This window comes from Mustela nigripes, chromosome 1, assembly GCF_022355385.1.
Source record: "Mustela nigripes isolate SB6536 chromosome 1, MUSNIG.SB6536, whole genome shotgun sequence".
NCBI lineage: Eukaryota > Metazoa > Chordata > Mammalia > Carnivora > Mustelidae > Mustela > Mustela nigripes.
This window is the reverse complement of record NC_081557.1, coordinates 223168954-223181550: the sequence shown is the minus strand read 5'-3', so window position 1 is coordinate 223181550 and position 12597 is coordinate 223168954. Positions and strand designations below refer to the sequence as shown.

The 12597-nt window shown below is 45.3% G+C and overlaps 1 protein-coding gene across 2 annotated transcripts; it reads right to left on the bottom strand.

Annotated features, from left to right (window-relative positions):
- Window positions 1–267: 267 nt before the first annotated feature.
- Window positions 268–11950, bottom strand: SMIM20 (small integral membrane protein 20). 2 transcript variants are annotated; one of them, XM_059382030.1, is made up of 3 exons: window positions 11737–11950; window positions 1706–1762; window positions 268–903 (listed from the first exon to the last, which is right to left on the bottom strand). In XM_059382030.1, the coding sequence occupies exons 1-3, from the start codon at window positions 11843–11845 to the stop codon at window positions 830–832; spliced, it is 240 nt and encodes a 79-aa protein (XP_059238013.1). In that variant the 5' UTR covers window positions 11846–11950; the 3' UTR covers window positions 268–829. The 2 variants fall into 2 exon arrangements, with proteins under 2 accessions (XP_059238013.1, XP_059238020.1); XM_059382037.1 differs by having other exon boundaries at window positions 268–934; window positions 11737–11949.
- Window positions 11951–12597: the final 647 nt, after the last annotated feature.

Genomic DNA, 12597 nt, shown 5'->3' with positions numbered 1-12597 from the left:
GGGGCCAGACAAAGCACCAGAGAGAAAGAGATAGAGAGAAAGAAAGAATTCTCATGCTCATTTCTGCAGCAGCTGGTGAGAAAGCTGGTAGAGCACGGCAACCAGTATCTGTCTCAATAAATTTGCTATTTACCTTTAAAATGTTTACTTGAACACAAACTGAGAAACACCACACAGTCAAATATCTTATCAAATAGAATCTAGTCAAACAGTGCTTCTTAGTGCGATTTAATGAGTTTATATAGGATTTTAAAAAAAACACCACTGTGAATTAAAAATAGATCCTTTTAATATACATATTTTCACTTCCGTTAACTCAACACTGATTTCTACTATGCATGCACAGTCACTGGGTTGAACTTGTTTCATATTTATTTATTTTCCAACATGCGGCAACAAGATGGCTAAGCTGAACTGTTATTCTTAAAGGGTACAATGTACCTTGTCCTCAGAGTTTTATCAACTTTAATGTTTCCAAAGAGCCCCATGAGGCTGCTCAGCACGCTGGCTTTTCACTGAAATTTCCTATTTGAAGGATGGCAAGACAGACTAGGATCTTCCCAGGTCTACTGGCTGCTTGCATTCACATCACAGCTTGGCTGGGAAAGCAGTAGAGACTAAATAGTAAGTAGATCTCCTCCAACCACAGCTGGGTGAGAGAGCTTCATTTTTAGAAAGTAAATCGAATCATGAAAACCTCCCTAATGGTGTGATTTGCTCCAGGGTTCTTTTGATACTTAAGAAGGGAAATATTAATCCTTGTGCACAGTACTCTTATTTCCAGCTTCACAGAGTTTCTTCTCCAGCCATCCTTCTGCAGTGAGGCAATTTATTGTACTTGCGGCAGAATGGAAAGCATGAAGATGTCTTTCATAATCGAGGTGGTGATAGCCTTCTCATTTCCTGCCAAATGGATCAGACCACACTTTTAACCCTATAGAAAGAAACATGAATCAAAACAGGATTCGCTCTTAAACTTCCTACCACTTCCCTCAACTGCAAACAAGCAAAATGACATCAGAATTGAGTTGTGCAATTTCCATGTAGTTTGAGACAGTGCGGGCAAGCTGCCGGAAGCCTGGGATGCTACGGCTGAGCAGCCGTGGCCGCCGTGAGACTTAAATGGCTCACAAATTGCCCCACAACAGGAAGCTATGTATCTGGCCTAGTCAAAACATAAATAATCATTAAAAAAAAAAAAGTTGCCCCGATTACAAGAGTTTTGGTTGATAAACTGGAAACCTCTCCTTCTCACCCAACTGGGATCATCTGAAAGTAACTAACCATTTCAGCCACAAAGGGAACTTTAGAGCTTCTGGAATAAAGCAGAATCCTGCCTCAATTAAAATAGCTCTCAAGTAAACAGCCTTTATTCCCGTGAGGGCAGGGTTTAACTAGGTACTTGGTCTGTCGATCTACAGGACAGCCATTCACCCTTGATATTCAATCGCACACTTGTCACATTTTTATGCCCATTTATCAAATGCACAGGAGGAAATGTGCCAACTCACAAAACGTATTTCGGGGTGAACTGTTAAAAATAAGTATTGGGGTGGCTCCTATAAAATAGCAACTTCTGTGCAATGAAAGGCACAACCACACGCCAGCCTCTGCACTCAAAAGATTTCTTCCACCCAGGGCAAACACCGCCCCCCCCACACACACAATAGCACAGACGCGATTCTGTTTTGATTTCTAAGTTTACCTGGCGGCTGCACATTTTCTTGAATAATACCGGCTCGATTTATGGCTTGCTCCTTCTCTGAAAAACACAATAGAAAAACTGCTTTTACAAAGGTGGGGGGTGGGCCATGGTGGTGGGACAATGACATGGGACAATTCAGAAACAATATACACAAGATGCAAATACTCAAAGCGTTTAGGTTATGGACGTCAGATCCTACAGAGCAGAAAGACTGGGTATTTTCAATAAGAGCAAAGAAAGCCGTACTTCAAAAGAAAAGCTCTCGACTAACATCTTTTCTCGGTGATCTCAGCATTTTGGAAAGGCAACAAAACAACAGAAAAAGAACAATTTTGAAAGAGCTGGTGGGCGTGATATTGTGAGGAGAAGGCTGCTGAATTGAAGGAACAAGCACAATTAACAAGAAAACGATGTAGTTTCTATGTCTCAAATGTGCTCCGCTGAAGGACCAGACCCAGAGCTAAATATGCTATGTTTTTGATAGGAAATAGAGCAGAAAATTAATCTTTGGGTGGGTGGCTTTGGTTTGGATAATTGAAGCTTCCCTAATTGATTGCAGGTGCTGTGCCAATTAGTAAGCGTGTTCCAGCTATAGCAGCTCAGCCCATCTCTTTGGAGATGTCCAACAGGCAAGGGCCAAGAGAAATTGGGCATTTTATGTCTGTGGGCTTCAAGCATTCTGACACATCTTTCTAAGTGGTTTAGAATAAACCATAGGTCTGTGAAAACAAAGACTTATTATTTTAAGTATCTTGACAAACAAATGGTGACTTTTTAGGGGAAAGACTTGGAGCCAAAAGATGTTTACTACTAAATTATAGTAATTAAATGTTGTAATCAGACCTTTGTCTTAATCAGGCTGACACTGTTTCTTGAAATCCACATTTAGCTCTTATTTAATATTAGGCTGTTTCCTTTATTCTGGCCTCTGGATTCTCATAAAGTTACAAGAAGCATAAAGGTACAAGGAACAGGGATTTGCCAAATCGAATATTCATTGAACTCGCTTCTCCAGTGATGTGACAGAAAGTCAATCCTAAGTGACCTACCTGATAGTTTTATCAATGCTAAGTTTTGCTTTGGCAAATAAAACACTGGTCAATAAGGATTATGTGAATCTTAATATCTAATTCTAAGACAGACAGAGGGAAGACACAGCATAATGAAGCCCATTACAGACAATGGCCCGATGGTTTCCCTGGGCCTTTCTGAAAGTAGCAGGTAAGTGATAACCAAGACCCTCAGGACAAGCTATGCCAAAAAGCTTCTTCCATCTAGAGTGGATAATGGAGCTCTCGGGTGTCGGGAAATGACTCCAACACAAAAGGTGATCTCATTTCCTAAGACATTAAACTCCTATAGGATTGAGCCCTCCTGTACTGTCAACATGTAAGTAAGGTCTCAAAGTATGGATGTGTCTCAGATATGCTCTTCGAAAATGCCAACCAGTGAAAGACTACACTGCCATCTATGGTGCCAGGAACAAAAATAGATACGCTTTTCCATGCCTAAAAGGTCCATTTGCCAACATTTTGGAAGAGGTGAATTTTTTTTTTATTTTTAAAGATTGCATTTATTTATTTTAGAGAGAGCATGCGCACACGCCAGTGGGGTGAGAAGCAGAGGGAGAAGGACAAACAGACTCTGGGCTGAGTGCGGAGCCCAACGTGAGGCTCCATCCCACGACCCTGAGACCAAGACCTGAGCCAAAAATCAAGAATGAGACACTTAACCTACTAAGCCAGCCAGGTACCCCTGGAAGAGGTGAGTTTTTAAAATAATAATAAATTGCCAGAAAGCTTTCTACCCATAGATCTAAGAAAAATCAGACAGCCGGTATATTCAACACATTCTCCAAGAGGCGGGTACTGGGAAGACACTGGCAGACTGCCAAACACCAAAGGAAGTTGACTTTTGATAGCAAGGACAGAATGTCTAATTGTATCCTAACCTCTTACAATGCAACAGAAAACCAAGTGAAGAGAAAGGAATCCCTGTCTTCACACTTTCTTGCTAATTGCTAATGAGGTTCAAGAGAGGCTAAGGATTTATTTAAAATAGACCATAATCTCTTTATAATCCTTGTCCTTATGCAACCACCTCCGTTTTTTTGGCTTGGACAGCCAATTTAAACCGATTTGCTGAACTAGTTCCTATCAAGTGATAACCGGTATTAGCATCCTATCTACATTCCCTGGTTCTTTAATCCATTAATGTTTTATAAATATTCTAAAGCCAAAGCAGTCTTATATAAATTCATGATATAACACAAAGGCACTTTATAATTTGTGAATGTGGGATATGCTAAAAGGAAAGCAAACTAGTCCCTCTGGATTTAGCAGTATGTCTTGTTGAAGTTGACAGTAAGTTTTTATTTTGTTATCATTAAAGAAAGAGCAAGTGTCTAGAAACCTCAGGAAAAGGGCAATGCTGAAGTCAGAGGTTTCACTATGTGAACAAGTCAGGATAAGCTAATTACTGACTTTTCAGTAGTGAGCATGTTTCTATCAGGAGTGAAATGATTAAGACGCAAACAGGCAATATTGGGCCTGGAGTTTCCTGATGCCCTTTAGAAAAGGCCCCACTCCAGTGTCTCAGCAAGCCCGACTCTGCCCCCTGGTGCTAAGGCAGTGGTGTGATTTGTAGTTTGAATTGAGGATCGTTACCTCTAATCAGAGGGCCAAAGTGTTATTATTATTAAAACTAATAATGCGTGTGGGCGGGCTGATTCTCCGACTGAAGTGACATAATTCACCTAATAATTTTGAAGTCTCTGGAAATGAAAACATATCTTGATATTAAATGTCCGTACTGTCTAACAGCTCTACCGTGTGACTTGTTACTTTCACATCCACAACCTCGCAGCAAAGGAAGACACTGTTCCCCAGCGCCTGCTGACAGCTGACTGCCTGAGTGCGAGGGCTTGAGGCTTTAGTGCAGGAACGGCATCTAGAAACCAAAAGCAGGTGCAGAAGGTCAGGACCCCGGCACCTTGCCCAGTGAGACAATGGCCTCAGGATCTCTTCCCGCCATCTCCTTTTGGTCACAGACAGTTAAAAATAAAAGCAGCTCTTTAAAAATAAAAGCAGCTTGAAACCTGAAGTAATTGGACAAATGGCAACATTTGAGTATGGACTATATATGAGATAATAGCATTGTGTCAATATTAAATTTCCTGGCTTGGTTAACCGCATTGTGGTTATGTAAGAGAATGCCCTTGTTCCTAGGAAATCCAGGCTGCAGCATTTGGGAAGGAAAGCTCACAGAGTCCTGAACTTACTCTCAAATGGTTCAGCAAAATAACAAATAATTATATGTATAAGTAATTATGTAGGTATATGTGTATGTACGCAGGTATATACAAATCTGTAACACAGCATTTTGGGGGAAGCAAATGCGTCAAAATGTGCGTTGATAAATCTAGGTGACAAATAAGCAAGGATTTATCGTACTATTCTTAGGTCTTTTTCTGTTCGTTTGGATTTTTTTTTTTTTTAAATAACTGAAATACACAACTGCAAAACAAGTTTTTAGGAAGTCCTTACACTTCCTTGTGACTGTTCTGTGATTACCTCTCGTACTTCACGTAACTTTGACTACTTCAAAGGACCTATTTTTAAACAGTAAATAAAAAAATTAAAAATTACTTTTTCAGTGTTCCCATTCTGCTGCTATTACCTAGACATGTCCTCTGTCTGCCTAGGGATGGGGTCAACCAGGACCAGCAGCAGAAGGGACCCAAGAGCCATGGTGGCAAGTGTGAACCAGTGGCTGAGGGGGACCAAAGGGCCAATGGAGGCACTCCTCCCAACACTAGGAACACTTTGGCTTCCTCATCAGAGAGTTTGGTTGAATCCAGAGAGCTCTGTAATGCCGGTTAGAAAATAAGACTTTAGTCTGTCCCTGTACTACTACCCTGGACTCCCCAGTGAAAGAAATAAAAAGCATATTCCAGCGCCTGGCATGGCATAGGGAAAATGCCCTTCCGAGATAAGAAGTATTGCCAGGTCAAGCGATTTCTCACAACCCTGTTCCGACTCTGGACAACAGACTTCCAGCTGGGGCAGAAGGTGCAGCAGTAAGGCGACCCTGTGGGAGAAGGACTGAGGTCCCCTCACGGCAATCCCGAGATCCCGTGCAGCTTTCCCTCTGCTAGTACACACTCTGCTGTCTTCAAGGCATGAGAAACGGGGCATCATTAAGCAACAGACAAGGTTGCGGAGTCAGGCTCTAGTGTCCACCCAGCAGTTAATGTGCTCAGTGACTTTGGACAAGTCACCTAAGTGAGGGGATTGAAGGAGCATGGGTTTTCTGGCAAAACTCAAGATTTTATATTTCTGTGCATCTACTTAAAGTTAAAAATGAACAGGATCACCGAAAGCGATCCTATTCTGTCTCATCTCACAGGCTGGTATAAAATACATGTTATTTTTAAAAGGCCATATTCCGGATCACAGTCTAGTTCTAGGACACAAAGCCAGATTAGGCTCTGAGCTACAGCAGCTGTACTCTCCCTGAAATGGGGGCTCTTCCAACAAGCCATGCCATGCCAGCAGGATGAAAGCTAAAAATCATCACCTGGGATTCCTTCCAGGAGCACAGCAGAACTGTCCCCATACTTCCGGTTTAGGCTTGCTGACCACCAGTGCCAACACGGTCTCCCCAGGGCTCATTTTGGACTCAAGTGTCACGTGCAGAACTGACCTTGTCATCCCTGTAACACTTAGGAAAGTCTGGCTGAGTTAGCGCAAGAGCTGAAGATCACACTGAATGTCAACATGAAATCTAGTAAGGCAGTCTTGTCAGAGCAGCTTGCCTGCTTTTAAGGCATAGAAGATCGCCCTCATTTCATATTATCTAAGCAGCCTTCCCCTACTTCCCTGTTGCCTCAAGATGTCCCCCCGCCCCCCATGGCCTGGGTCCTGGCTCACCAGCATTAGTCAGACTGGCTCTGGTAAAGGGTCGGTGCTGACCTGACCCTCAGGCCCAACATGGGAACGTGGGTTCCTCCCTTGCCAGCCACAGGCCCTACTTCTCCAGGACCGGATGTCTGGCCTACCTTGTCCTGCACTTCCAAGAACTGTGGCCTTCTCCTTGGTCTGCCCAGAGTCCTGGGGAATACAAATGTATGAAGGATAGTTGGGAGAGGAAGACCCAACAAGAGAGGCTAAGAAGTGGCTGAAAGGCAGGAGCAAATGAGCAAAAGGCTAGATGACTGGCAGTGGGGGTGGTCAAAGCAGCTCAGGGTGTTTCAAGAAGAGAACACTGTCTTCCTTCCAAGAGGCCTCTCTTGGGCCTCTCACACTCACAGATGACCAAGCTTCCTGTGTTATGAGAATGGAAGTTATCACGCAGAAGTGCCCACAAATTCCCAACATCAAACCTTATTTAGCTGCATCTGTACCTGCCCTTCCTCCTGAGCTGGTGGAAGAGGTGTCCTGCCTCCAATCCAAGACTTTCTACCTCCTGATCTCAAGATCCCCTACCACCCGTCACTCTATGGATTATCTTCATCCTTCTTTGTTCAGCCTTCTTGGCTGCCCCGTGTCTCCCTAAAACACAACTCTCCCTAGGCCCTCTGACCTGCTGCAAATACACTCTTATCATTCTCCTCTCCATACAAACACCTTTAAGTAGCTAACTGCGCAGAGCAGCCTGCTCTCTGCCCACCACCAAACCACTGAATGTATTCGTAACAAGCTAACTTTGACCTTCACCTTCTTTTTCATAAATCTACTGAATATTTCTTATCTGTCTCCAAGAAGCCCAATCCTGTTGACCATAACCCTCTTCATCAAGAGTTGTTTTCATGGGGCTTGTGACTGCAGCTTCTTCTGGTTCTAACCCTCTTGCCCTGGCTGCTCCTCCTCCATCCATCTCCTTTGATGGCTCTCTTTCCTCTGAACCAGCTCATCCTCCTCACTCCCAAAACCAATTCCTTCTTGTGTTTCTTAGTGACCAGTGCCATCATCTACTCTACTGCTTGAGCCTGAAACTGTCATTCTCCTTCGTCTCCTCCCTTCCCCTGTGGACTTTACTTTTTAAATACAACTCTGCAATTCAGTACTTCTCCCCAGTCCTATAATCACCACTGGTTTGGGCTACAGTCACCTCTGCCAACTCTCCTGTGACCATAGCAAGTACAACCCTCCTCTATTTGGAAATCTTGTTGACTCCAAGTGAGCGTGGATCTGATCGTCTCACTCTCCCGATTAAAATACTTCCATAAGCCTCCACGGGTTAGACGCTGGGGACAGCAGAGGGCTGTGGAAGAATTTTAATCAAGCAAGCAAGAGGATCAATTTCAAAGAACAAATGGCATGACAACAGACTTTCTCAACAGCCGTGGGGAAAACTGGAGGTTCTAGACATTTTTCTGACAAACAAGGATGACTTTTGCCAGTGACAAACGCTCCTGAAAGAAATATTATCAGATGCATCTCAGAATGAAGAAAACAGACGGTGGAACGGAGTGAGATGTAGAGCCTGGTGAGTAAAGAATGCAGGCAAAGAGAAACCATCAGTGAGTGCACAAACCCTGCCGGTACTAGGTGACCGGGGAGGAATAAACACTCAGTGGCACATGTGGTACAAGGACCAAGGGGTTCTCCCCAGGTCTTTGTATATTTCCTAGGAGGATAAAGATACTGACTAACTTGAAACAGTAATCAGGAAAGAATAAAAATACAATGTAGAACTTTCAAAAGAATAGAGGAGAAAAAGCTTGAAGTTGCAGAAAAAGATTAAAAAAAGCTATAGAAATAGACAAATAGAAAACACAAGGGAAGATGGGGCAAATAAATATATCAGAAAACACATATGAAAATGAACTCAATCCAACAGTTAGGAGAAATTATCAGACTGGGTTAAAAAAATCCAGTTTAGGTTGGTTATGAGATTTGAAGACAGGTGCCAAGGAGCCCCTGGGTGGCTCAGTCAGTTAAGTGTCTGACTGTTCGTTTCGACTCAGGTCATGATCTGAATGTTGTGAGATACAGTCCCGTATTGGGCCCCATTCTGTGGGAAGTCTGCTTGCCTCCTTCTCCCTCTGTCTCTCCCCCGCTCTTTCTCACTCTCTCTCAAATAAATAAATCTTTAAATAAATAAACAAATAAAGACAGGCGCCAAATCTAAGAGGATAAATACTAACTAATAAGAGGAAAATACTAACCAAAACAATGATGGTAACTCTAATATTGATAAAATAGAACTGGGGAGGAACAGCAGGGACAAAGGGGACCCTTCATATAATGATAATTGTAAAAAAAAAATCTCCAGAATATTCTCTATTGTGTGCACCTAATAATATGGCCTAAATATACCTAAGTAACAGAATTAAGAAGTTTGGTCTGGAATCAACATATGCAGAACTCTGTACCCAACGATGACAAATACTCACTGCAAGCACAGAAGGAACATTTCCAAAACTCACCTGTACTAAGCCACAAAGCAAATCCTGACCAATATCAAAGAATCAAAAACATACAGTCCTCGGGCGCCTGGGTGGCTCAGTGGGTTAGGCCGCTGCCTTCGGCTCAGGTCATGATCTCAGGGTCCTGGGATCGAGTCCCGCATCGGGCTCTCTGCTCAGCAGGGGCCTGCTTCCTTCCCTTCCCCTCTCTCTGCCTGCCTCTCTGCCTACTGTGATCTCTCTCTGTCAAATAAATAAATAAAATCTTTAAAAAAAAAAACAAAAAACATACAGTCCTCATTCTTTAACCACAAATGCAAATAAGGTAGAAATCAGCAACAAAAGAACAACCAAAAAGACTACTGTGGCCACTGAGTAGAGAATAAGTTAGTAGCTGGGGCCTGGCAGACGCAGGGAGACCAGCTCAGAGTCCAAGGAGCGAGTGAGGGAAGTGGGTCGGATGACAGTGGGGACAGTGAGATGGACCAAATGCTCTTACCATCTTGTCTGGTTAGGTACACCTGGCACCTAACACAGTACCAGGTATACAGTCATTGCTAAAATCCGAGTTATAAAAAATGCAAAAGAAGCTACATAGATACTGGTTCAAGCACTGAAACGAACTGCAGCTTCATCCATGGCCTGGTCACCAATACCTCACCTGCCAGGACCCGTTTACTGCCAGGTCCGACAGCCCTGCTTGCATCTCGTTGTCTCACATCCCTGTCTTATGGCTCCCTATTTTTAAAACATTTTTGTGGGATGCCTAATATAAGCCATACTGGGTGTTTCTGTACCTATTATCTCATTTAATATACCCCCAAACTTATAAATTGAGCCCTATAAACTCCATTGTTGGATGAAGAAGTGACTGAGCACACTGGTTGAAATCCCAGATCTGACTCATTGGCTGTGGGTCCTTGTACAGTCACTTAACTGTTCCATACCTCAGTCTGTCCACATATAAAATGGGGGTAATAACCACACAGCAGCTACAAAGATGGTTGTGAAAACTACGCGGGTTAATATATATAAAGTGCTTGGGGTGCATGGCACAAGTCCACACCTTCACCATTGGATGGAGGAGCATGTCAGCCCATGCACATCCTGGGCGGGGTGATTCTGTTGTGGGGACTGTCCTGTGCACTGCGGACATCTAGCAGCATCCCTGGCCTCTATCCACTAGATGCCAGTAGCACTCTCACACCACCCCACTCCACCCTCAGTTGTGATGAGAAAAAATGTCTCCAGATGGAACCAAACATGCCCTGGGGGACAAAATCGTCCCCAGCAGAGAGCCACCGCTTTAGTCTTCATAATGGAAATTTTCCCCAGCGGGACCCAAAGCATAGCCCCTTGTCCCAAGTTCAATTCTAGATGCCTTAAGAAGACAGCCTGGGGCATGAATCCAGGCAGGATGATGGAACCAGATTATGTGGGGCTTCACCCCACCCTCTGTCTACCCCACATGTGGGGCCTGGACATCGGCTGGAAGGCAGAATGCGCAGGGCCATTTCAATGCTGGGTGATGAAAGAAGCTACCAGGAAATGGGAGTGTGTACTTAAAAGGCTCTGCCTCCAGAAACCAAATGTTGTAGCATTTGTAACAGGCAGAGCGTTTACACAGAGCTTTTGCCTTCAAATCGCCAGGCTTTCAGCCTCTGCTAATATTCTCCAGGGGGCAGGGCTGGCCCTCTTCCATCTTCAAGATGATTCAGGTTTCCTGGAGAACAAAATGAGCCTCTAATGCCTAATATTTTCTCTCTGACAGATGGTTTCAGATGTATCAAAGTGCTAATCCTTGCTGAGGTATAGGTCTCCAGGAAGGAGAGTTTGGCTTTTAAGAATGATAGAACCTCAATGATTAAGGAGGAAAATTACTCCCAGGATATTCACCACTGTCATGTGAGCAACCCGCTTAAAGTGAAGGAAGACAGAAGAATCTGAAAAAAGACCTGAGGAAAACTCAAAAACCCAGGATACCAGTTTAGGTCTGAAACATTTCCCCTTCAAGCTGTCTCTGGGAGTGGAAATGGAGCGCAATAAAAACACCTTCAGGCTCAGGAAGATTAGGGCTCCATCTGCCTCCCTCCAATACCACCATTCCCGGCTTCCGAGTGTGGGGGACGCCCTGCAGACACGGGGCAGGGCTGGAATATTCGCCTTCCAACTTACTAGCTCTGTGACCGTGGGCCTCAGTTTTCCACCCGGTGAAACGGGCATTAAAATACCTACCTCAAAGCGAGGTTGTGGATAGATCCAATGTTATGCCTAACCTGACACAGTCAGCGTTCCGCGAATGTTACCTGTGAGCATGAACTAGTATTTAGTGTCAACTTATTATGTGCCGACTGCTTTCGTTACCACCTGGGAGTCTCAATGGGGACAGAACGGTCTTATTTTACTGATTACAAACAGCAATTTACAGATGCGGATGCTGAGAGTACGAGAGACTGAGTCACACTTGTCCACGGTCCCAAAGCCGCACACAGCAGGACTCGAACCCGGGACTGCCTGACTCCCGAGCCAAGCTCCTCCCACGGCCCCACGAGCAGGTGTGGGTCGGAGGGGAGGGGTGTTACTGAGACCAGGCCACCGCGCGGGGTCACAGGTCACTCACGGTACTCCTCCAGCCGCATGAGGGGCCGGAAGTAGATAGGGTAGAAGGCGGCGCCGATCAGGGAGATGAAGCCGCCGAAGATGAGCACGGTGCGCAGGTTCCGGGACATAGCGCCCGGTAAGGGGTTGCCCCGACCCTCTGAGAAACCCGCACACGAGTAGCTGCCCTTCGCGCCGCCGGGCCGTGACCCCACCCGGAAGAGGCGGAGCTGCTTTCGCTTCCGGGCCTTGGAGGTGGGGCTAGTGGAGGGCGGGGTCGGGGCGTGGCTATGGGTGGGCGGAGCCGGGCGGGAGCAGGCGCGGGGCGTCGCTGCCCCTCACCGCTTCCCTAGCGCTGCCTCGTTGGAGGTTACGCCTGCGCAGCGCCCGCGGCGTGGTGAATGGGGCTCTTGCTTCGCTGGATCCTACGGGTCCTCTTCTGACCCCTGCGCAGCCCGCAGCCCCGTTCCCCCTAAGTGCACCATTCTCCTGACGTCTTTTATCACCCACTCCTTTATCAACCAGGCTTCCTCATTCTACCCCAACCCTACCATTTGATTTTAGTGCCTTCCTACCTCAAGCTGCGTGTTCTCTGTGACTCGCTGATTTAAACCTCAAAATATCAGTTGGCCCATTTTACAGATCAGGGAACCCCGGCTTGGCCGCGCGGCTTTGCACAAGTCATTGGGTCTCCTTGAGGACTGTTGGAAGAGATGAGAGACGAAGGGGCGACTCGCCTGCCCCAGGACGGCCTGCAGGGGGCTTCTAAACGGAGCCACAGGGACTTCTGGACCAACAGTAGCAGGAGAGCAGTGTTGTTTCAACGTCTAAACTACAGGGAGATTTGCTCTGACTCCGTTTTTCTATCCCCCTTCTCTCTCGC